We start from the raw sequence: 10,276 nt of genomic DNA, 5'->3' as shown, positions 1-10,276 counted from the left end.
AAGAATAGAGGAACATGGCTTAGAAAATTAAAGAATACTGTGTTGGGGAGCCCTTCTCCAGACCTTCATATAGTGCATTTGTCATCGGAAAATTGAAGATATTTTACCTAGATTAATTGTTAGTTGCCATTTTTGTCCTTACGTGAAGTATAATTTATAGAATTCGTGTCGCATCACCGGACGTCCCTGATGTGCCTTTCGATATATCATTTATCTAAATGAGAAAATTTCTGTATGATATGTTTGTGTGTATCATGTATTTAAAAAAGGTTTCAATTTTTAAGAAAAATGTTCAAATTTTTCAGAATATCTTTCAAGAGTGTTTACCGCTAATGAAAATTTTCCTTGAAAAGATTTGTGTATCCATATTTAAGTACCGTCAAGTTTTAATCAGTTTGGAAAACGGAAACCTTTCTCAACGATAACTTCCCCATAAGTTCAAGAGGGCATTAATGTTATCAAGATTAATTCATACAAGAAATGTAAAATTTTAAAGATTTATAAAAGCCCTTAATAATGAGGCAGAAATATTTAACCTGTTTGTGAAAGTGGCGGGGTGCTATGAATATGTTTGTGAAAACACTCTGGAAAGTAGCGTAACAACACAGAGAGACGTTACTAACTACTTGTGCCTAATCCATTTGTCCTTTTTGGACATTAAAAAATGTTTAAACTAGACAGCAGAAAAAAACAAATCTGTATCGTGTAAATAACACATCGATAATATGACCGATTAAAAAAAAAATCTCTCAGTTTTTATTATTTTATTTCTTTGAAAACAAGATCATTTGGAGAGAAAAACAAAGAGTGTCATAAATACTCTACGCTCGGCACAAGCATATAGGGATTTAATCTTACATTATAACTGAACCAGCATGTAAATGTGGATTGGATATTGAGACGAGCCATGTTTTCTATGATTGTCCTTTCTATTTAAATGAAAGGGCCATTATCTTTAATAACCTCAGCTGGCTTTTCAAAGTCTTCAATTTTGACTTTAAACTTTTGGTATTTGGAAAAGAAACACTCTCCTGTGATAAAAACTAGCAAATTGTTATATAAGTCTTAAATTCAATAAAAAGACCAAAACGATTCCCAATAGTATAATTACCATAGGCAAAATACACAGCACCATCACCCTAATGTATGTCGTTTTTTCTTTCTTCCCTTTTCTTTTTGAAGTATTATATAAATGCATGCTCACATTAAATATTTTAATTGCTATATATTTTGTATTGTGGTGACTGATCCTTTTTGCTGTGAACAATTTAAATATATGTTTAAACTATCTAACTATCTGCTATAACCGCCAAAGATCAATTTTAGAAAATGGCCTATAGCTATTAGCTTGAAAATAGCTATGTATAGGATTTTCACAAGTTTAATAGTTTTTGTTATAAGTGAGGTGTAGGTAAGACTATCCTATTAAAGTATACCCCGCATATGATTTCATTCATGTATTAAACTTGATTGATGGTTTCGTATCGTGGTAACTCAAAGAAATGGTTTGATATGATATTTTTAATCAGTAAAATATGTTACAAATAAATTTTGCTCTATATACATGATATGAAAACTAATATAATGTATAATTTGAAAAAAATGGAAATACAATCTATCGGTCTAAATTTTTACAATTTGTTCAATATATTTCTAATAAACAAATTTCAGAAACAAGATTGTCAGTTCTATGCTAGTACTCCACTCAAAAGAACTAACTACGTAATAACTATAGCATCTAAAGCCTCCTCTGGGATTCCCGTGATATTCATTCCAGACAAGAGTTCCATGGAAGCTTGAACCTGTTCTGGGCTGTATAGGGCGAATACAGGAAACAGGGGATCAGACATCTCAGAGATAACCAAGTTTTTGAAATGGAAGATGACTTTTTTGGTTTTCAGGTCGACGATTATCCAATGACGTTTGATTGAATCAAGAAGAAACCCATAATGAAGCCTAACTACCATAGTGGCAGGCGTTGGTGTACGATTTGACAAAGGATTATGTGTCATAAGTTGGCCATTATGCCACGTCTGTAGGCATACCTTTCCGCAGATATGACAACCACGTGCACTTACTGCCCATGCGTATGGAAATGCATCCACAGTGTATCGCTTATCAACACAATCAATTCTCGCAAGGCCCATTTCGAAAAGCATTGTCTGTCGGATCAAGCGCAAAATTTTGTATTGGACTACAACTTCCCAGTAAAATAGGCCAGGCTTGTTGAAAGATTTAGTTGCTATCGTTCCTTTATAATTTCTGAAATGTCCTGCCTCGGGTTCCCGGAAACTAATTCCATGTCGCTGCTTCATCGTCTTCACTTTCATCACCTTTTCGTCGCTGGATATGTCCATTGAATTATGTGCAACAGACGAATCAAAGGAAATGTCGACACCTTGAAATGTGGAAAAATATTATAAGATTTTAATTTGCGTTTGGATTTGAATATAAAAGTTCAATACTTTCAAGTATCAAGAAAAAACCCAAACAGTTTAAATCAACCAATAGCACACAACGCGTTTATAAATAACTAAACGAAGAAGTATCGTTTTTCATTGTTACTCTTCCTCTACCAGCTTCATTTATCAGGTATTTTTTCAATTATACAGTATACAATATATTGTCACTGCATTTTTTTTCTCGAGGAACAAAACTGCTGCGACTTCTGAAACATCAATGTTAATTTCCATGTCCCGTATTTACGGGGTTCATGTTCCTTGATTTTCGTTTTGTTTTCAATTTTTTTGGTGTTTTGTAGAGTTACAGTGGGGAGTATCGTAGCGAAAACTAACAGCTGATTTTAATGAGATTGGTTTTGAACGCAAAAACTACCATTTGTAGTTATATGCTGCGTATTTATACATCCCACACACCTAAACGGACATTGGTTTTATTGTCGGATGGCAGAAGTTCATTGGATACCGTATTGTATAACTTAGTCGTCTTAGGAAAAGAGTTAGCACTGTGCTAAAACGACGGAATTATATACGTTAATAATATTTTAAGTAGTGTAACACCTTGTTTTTGGGACAAATCAATTTGTCCTTTGGATATTAATTAATTCTTGTAATCCTCGGGAAATCGTGGTACCGAGAAAGAGATAATGCACAAACAAATATTGTGTGTAATTTTCTATATATAAAAGGCCAGAGGAGCCTCATCCAATACTTACAATTGACATCTCCATGCATGATATCTTTGGGAGTAATTCGACCCACTATGGTAACATCTGTTATATAAAAAAATATAAATCATTTTGTAGAACTTTTATCTACTAAACTGAGTATCTGCTCTAACTTTTATATATAAGTATACTTTTAAACCGCGTCGTTTTTTTTTAGATTGAACACAGTTCCATAAAATCTATGTATCTTATGACAAACAGAAACTTTGGAATTGAAAACTTTGCCACGTAAACACGCTTCATTTTAGAAATTCCCTTTGCCAAATTAATTGTTTGATGATCTCAATGCCAGCTACGACCATTTTATAGCACATGTACAAGTTCCCTTGCATATATAGTTCTGATGGTTGCTTTATAATTGACAACTGTAACATCGCCAAACAAATTTCTTTACGAAATACCGCAAGTAGTAATCAATAAACTGAAAGCAAAACATTGAATTACTATGTAGATGCGATGATTATGCTAAACAAAACAAAAACAAAAACATGAAAAAAAAGTAAGACACTCTTTTCAAATGGATACGGCTATGAGGTTGTTGATACGTATAGAACTATTACAGGTTACGTGTTTTGAACACATTCTAAATGTTTCCATCTAAATGACAACTGTTTTTGTGGTTTATCACATATGCTGTTCCGAATGATATTGTTTTTATATGTACATTACTTTCTGTTCTAAGTAAAAGGAAAATAACACTTAATAGATTTGTTATAAACCGTTTTCTGTTGATAAAGGCAAGTAGGTATTGACATTATTGCAACAAATCCTCCCACGACATTTAAAAAAGGGAAAACCGATGAATCATAAGGTTGGAACTTTCTTGGAAAATTAACTCAAGATCTGAGTTGTAATGAAATAAAGGATACCAAAGATACAATTAAATCTGCTTCATATGTTTAATTATTAATATATCTAGCGTTGATATACATTAAGATAAAGAGAATTTTTTTCGATTGTGAGCATTTCTTTTCTTTGTACCTTCATTCAAACATTATTTGTATATGAAGTATATATGTCAAATTTGATTAAATGTCGTTTCCTATGTGTATCTTGAAAGAAAGTTATCAAGGCATGTGATCTTAATGATATACATGTATCATAATTTGGTTGACGTTTCTAGATATCACAGTTGACCACGGTATACATATTCCAAATATCGTTGCCACGTTTCCATCCATTTTCATCGATTGTCATTTTCATCGAACCGAATGCACCTTATTACCAGATATCCTATTAGAATGAACAACACGACGGGTACAATTATGTCATATGGAACTGCTTAACTTACAGAATCACACACATTTTTCATTGGTTCTGTCTAAAGTAATAAATGTATCTTTTGGTTTTGTGTTAATTTTTATTTGTTGTATTTTGTCAGTTTATGGGTAGTGTCTACCGTTTACGGTCTTTGTCTAGAAAACCATATGTTTATTTCAAACACTCACCTTCGATCATTTGACAGTATTCGAAAATCAAATGTAACGATGGTATATGAACTATGTAATGTCTTGGAGAGTTATACAAAAGACATTCACCAACCCGCTATGCTATCTTAACTTATTTCTTTTGACCGTTCCAGGAAGTCTGACTTCTATTCGGTTATTGCAGCGATTATAGTGTTATTCAATCATTGGTGCATTGTGAAATGTTGTTTATCTGTACGTTTATGTTTTTGCAATAGTGTTGTCTAATTTTCTGGATTGTTTTATATAAAAACGTTTGTATCGTCTTTCCATTTATTACTATTATACGCTTCACTAATAGCGTTAAAGTTAAATAAAACCTACCCGAGTTAGTTGGCGACACCATATTCCTAGGTTGAGGTGTATCTGGGATCCTTGCAGACCCTAAAATAAGCAAGAACCAAGTCATTGAACATAACATTATCATTACATTGATATATTATAGAAAAGACATAGGACAATAATGCAACTTTAGTGAAACATGGGAACAGTATGTCAAAATCTGTTCCTGGTGAAATCTAAGGAAAATTTGTTAAATTGTTAGAACTTCAACAGTAGAAGTTATTTTAGAACAAGTTCATAACTGTATCTTACAAGAATATGTTGCGAAATTTCTTTAATTTAATTATTTAAAAAATAAAGAAATCACGTTTATCTTCCAAATTAAAATGGTTTATTCAAATTGTTGGCTGAAGTTATTCAAAAATATGCAATGAAAATGAATACATGACTTACTGTAAGTAACAGATTGTCTTCCAGCACCATGGGAGATGACATTGAATCTGTACCCATCAGGATTGATGCTATCTCCGTTGATTAAAACTGTTGCCTTGTGTTTCCCAAGTTTTGCCGACATGAAGTACACTTTGTAACAGCCTTGCTTTGCAGTAAAATCTTCAACAGTAGGTCGGTGAATCTTTCCATTTGGATCTTCAATTTCAACCCTAATGTCGACACCACCTTGGTTTTATAAATGAAATATATGCATTTAAATCGTTATATACCATTTTCATGAGCGTAAATCAAACTTAAAAGCTTGTTAAATCTTTTACAAGCGCCTCTGATCATTGAATAATACAGTACATTGGCAATGTAATCCCTATTTTGGAACAAACTTTCACAAAACAATCATTGGTTTAAAGTTAAGTACTGAAGTATTATAATAGTACATCAAAACTTTTTGTATTTGAAGATAAAGAAAAAATAGTAGAAACCGTTTGAGGTCATATTTGCCTGAAGGAGTTTATAAAAAAATTTAAAAGATAAAAACAAGAGATTATAGGCTCATAAATGTGTACGACAGAAGTTTTTTTTACCTACATAAGATGTTCAGTAAAACTTGATTCAAACGAGCTGCAAGACAAAGACGATGTGCAAAATCACCGTAAACCAAAAAAACAAAGAGTTCTATTGCGAAGATCGTCTCGTCTACGCATACAGATAGAAAAAACATAGGGTTTCAAATAAACCAGGTCATGAATTTCGAGTTTGTATGATTGTTGAAAATAAAAAAAAGTTTCCCCATACATCGTTTTTGTCACAACAGCAGAAAACAATTACTGTAACAGGTCAAAACTGATACGCGCGTCCATGGTCAACTGAAAACAAAATGTGTTTCATCACGCCAGTTTCTCAGCATTGACGATGTCACCAAAAGCTTCCAGTCGAAAGCAATGACAATGACTCGAAAATAGGAATTAAACGCTTTTCATCAAGCTATTGCTAAAGAAAGGTTTCTCATACAAGAACAAAAATATATATAGTAGAATGACACAATTTGACAAATCCAAATCTCCATTAGATTAAAGTATAAGAAGGTTTATTAAAAGTCAGAAGTGGTTGGATGGATTGATGTTAACTGTCAAGTGGCAGTAGTAATATTAAGTTTACCTTTATAACAGAGAGAGCATGTGTTAATGTGATATGACAAAATCTATAACCCTTGTACTTGGTCGACAGGGATGAATCTACCAATTTTTAAAAGGGGTTTCTCTACCCAGGATAAAGAATATCATATGTCAGAGGCAAGTGACAAGTTTTACCTTCATAATAGAAAGTGCATGTTTTAATAAGATATAACAAAATCTATAACCTTGCTTTCTACCAGGTCGACCATCTGAAGTGGATTTTTGACTCTTTGTGAATATTTTCTAAGATCGCAGCACACAGGAAACCACATTACCATACTTCGACAAACTATTTTGACTCAGAACCGACCTCTAATTTTCGAGACCACAGCTGGGAATGAATGAAACAAGCACATCAAATACCATGTTGTAACGTTATATTATGTAAAATGAAAAAAGAAAATAATAATGCATATTATTCTAAAACGACACAAAGAACTTACACTGATTGAAATTGATTCTAGATTGAATGACATGAATAGTTTACTATTACCTTCTATCTGAGGATCACCGTCAATATTGTATAGGAAGATGGTGATAGGAACGTCCTCTACGTCAGCTGGGATGTCACTCATTGTCACATTTGTTTTTGGTATGTATAGCGACGAAGACCATATCTTTCCAACATTGTTTGCAAAATACTTGAAATCTTCTCCCATATTGTCCAGATGAAACTGTTATTGAAATCGAAAGTTAATCAAAGACTTTAATTACTTTAAAGAGGCGAAAGATTCCAAAGAATTCTCAGCAATTATTTTCCGTAAAAGATGCAATCAAGTGGAGACGATCTGTTAATCCACCCGGAGGACCCAATACTACAAGTCCTCTACGGCTTTTGAATCTTTATTTTTTTGTACTGTTTGTTTACTGTTGTTTGTTTGTGTTTGTCTAGTTTTGTTTTTATTCGAGATTTTGATTGACCATCGGTATCTTCATTTGTTTCTGATAAGCATAATTCAAAATCGTTTTAGTCGTCTTACAGCAGTGATTGAAATGCTGTTAGACACAATTTGCTGTGGATAGATAAACTCATCATAGATACCTGGATTTTATATTTGCGCCAGATGCGTGTTTCGTCTACAAAAGACTCACCAGTGACTCGAATCAAAAAGGAAAGATACATACTGAATAGTTATAGGCAAGCGTATGTTCCTTAGGACCGTAACTATTGATGTAGTTTTGATCTTTAATGTCGTGTAGATGATTTTACATTGACGTATGTGCTTGCTGTGTTTGTTTATATAGTTATAGTAATATGTGGTTTAGTGCCAATGAGAAATCTTTCCATCCAAGTAACAATTTACAAAAATAAACCATTATAGGCCAAGGTACGGCCTTCAATTGTCACATACCAAACATATTCGGTTTTCACTCCTAAATTGCATGGGAATGAAGTAATACATTAAACTGATCAATGTTCTTTTTCTCTCACAAAAGTTTAAAATGTTAAAAAAAAACATGTGTCAATTCCTTATTTGATATTTTACTGCATGGTGTATCATTATTTATATATAAATCCCCTAACGTTGGCAATCAATTTTTTTTTTTGCAATTCAAATCAATGTAAAAGACGACACTTGAAACATTATGCTCATACACTTAAATATATCCTGCAAGAGTTGACAAGGTCAAAAACTGAAGAGGGCATAAACAATTATAGAATGTACGAAAAAGATGCGAAAGATATACCATTTTGTTTTGTATCAGAACATAGCTACACAAGAAATATAATTGACGTCCAAACTGACAATGCCTGCATAAGAAAATACAAAAATAAGTAGATAAATAAATGATCACGCGGACACAATTGTTTATTTGGAATCGGACTACATTCGATTAGCACAGACTATATGAAAATATCTTTACCTGAACATCGGCGTTATCATGTGGATTGACGTCAAAATGGCGAGTGTTCATGTCTTTCAACCTATCAATTACTTTATCTTTAAAGTTCATAAACTCTGAAGGGGTTGCATATGTTGACACGCATGTTGCAAATTCGTTAGAGTCATCTAGGTTTCCTTTGTGGAAATTGAGAGAGCTTAACTGATCTTGGAGTCGTTTTTTCTTTACGCTTACTGCATTCAACAGCTCGTTTTTTACTTCTTCTTTCCTTTCTTCTAATTTCTTTTGACATTGTCCGAAAGCAACTTCAATATCTTCGACCATTTTATCTTGAACTTCGTCAAGGTTGGCGATTATTCCATCCACAATATTCAACGTGTCCTCAGCTGTCAGTTGTTTGTGTTTAACTTCTGACACCAAAGTGTCCACCGTTCGTTTTGTTTCCAGATATACGTCCATAAGAGTCCGAAGCTTGTGTCCCTTACTTTCTGAATGGAACTGGACAGCACAAAGAGCACAGACCGGTTTATCACAAGTGTTCGAGACACAGTAATATTGGAACTGTTGATCTTCATGACCTTTGACCGAACAACGTTGAATGGCTTGTAGTTCTTCTATCGTACAGTCCTTGAGGTCGTTAACATTTGTTATTTCATGCCTCTTGGTGACCTTTGTTTTCATGTGAGCATCGGTACAATCATTGCAAAGAAATTGTGAACACTCTTTACATCGATGTGTCCCGCGTCGCTTATTAGAGCATTCATCGCAGGTAATTGCAGTTTCGTTCGCTTGTACCTGCAAATAATTAACAAGATATCCCCTGCAACCATCTTTTTCAAAATTCTTCACATCTCCATTTGGAACCGGATGCGATTCGTTGCATTCTGGACACACCACTGAATCACGTGTTTTCAGAGACTCCATGCAAACTTCGCAAACACAATGAAGGCATGGCAGAGTTCTAGGTATATGGTCAGTCTCATTGAAATCCTCATTACAGACATAACATTCAAGGAACTTCTGCCGGACATGCTCAATTTGCGGCCGGATGGAAGTTTTACTTTGTACACGAAATGGTTGTGTCATTACCGGATGGTAAGTGCCTGTTGACATTTTGACCTTTATAGGAATACAAAATAATAAATTAACAAGTAAAACAACATATCTTAATACATGTAGGTAAAAATTTCACTATGGTATAATGACTGAAAAGACGCAAAATGTCTACTTATTAGACAAAAGAGAAAAAACAAGTTGCAAACTACCTTCTAAGGTAGACTTTACCTGAGCCGGAAGGAGGAGGTTGAAACAAAAAAGTTGAAACCTTTGTTTCGATAAAAAGGTATGTAGATTTAATCAAAACACATATGTGTGTAATGAAATATTTGCATGATATCAAACTAAGCAAGAATTCCGAAACAGCAGACAAAATGGCGTCATCGGGTGTTAGTTCTGAAAAATCATAGAAATTTGCTGCTTAAGTTATAAAATTTCATATCAATCCAATCAAAATAAAGGTATTTTGTATGTATCTTTCAATCCAGTTCAAAAGTAATAAAGACAATAAAACAATACATTTTTGTAAATAAAAGACGTTTAATGCACTTTCTCGATCACCTACCTTAATAGATAGTTCTGTACTTATAAATGACGATCTAGATTCTCGGCCAAAAATTTGTTGTTTTACTTTTCGAGTTCGATTTCCATGTATCAATTTCACGTTGCTATTAAGGTTTATTGTTACGCTGAAAGGAATCACAAACTATAATTTCATGCCTCAAGAACAACAAAAAGTGAAGGTATTTGGGAACTTTGTTGACTATCTTGATTTTTAAATAATACCTTATAAAGTTTTTTGTGTATTGATTTCA

General features: G+C 33.3%; 1 protein-coding gene across 1 annotated transcript; it reads right to left on the bottom strand.

Annotated features, from left to right (window-relative positions):
- Window positions 1–1,506: 1,506 nt before the first annotated feature.
- Window positions 1,507–10,134, bottom strand: LOC139481525 (E3 ubiquitin-protein ligase TRIM45-like). Its single transcript, XM_071264913.1, has 7 exons — window positions 10,027–10,134; window positions 8,427–9,524; window positions 7,054–7,234; window positions 5,389–5,613; window positions 4,978–5,037; window positions 3,176–3,232; window positions 1,507–2,398 (listed from the first exon to the last, which is right to left on the bottom strand). The coding sequence occupies exons 2-7, from the start codon at window positions 9,516–9,518 to the stop codon at window positions 1,719–1,721; spliced, it is 2,295 nt and encodes a 764-aa protein (XP_071121014.1). The 5' UTR covers window positions 9,519–9,524; window positions 10,027–10,134; the 3' UTR covers window positions 1,507–1,718.
- Window positions 10,135–10,276: the final 142 nt, after the last annotated feature.

The sequence above is a fragment of the Mytilus edulis genome, chromosome 7 (genome assembly GCF_963676685.1).
Source record: "Mytilus edulis chromosome 7, xbMytEdul2.2, whole genome shotgun sequence".
Classification (NCBI taxonomy): Eukaryota; Metazoa; Mollusca; class Bivalvia; order Mytilida; family Mytilidae; genus Mytilus; species Mytilus edulis.
This window is presented reverse-complemented; position numbering and strand designations above follow the sequence as displayed.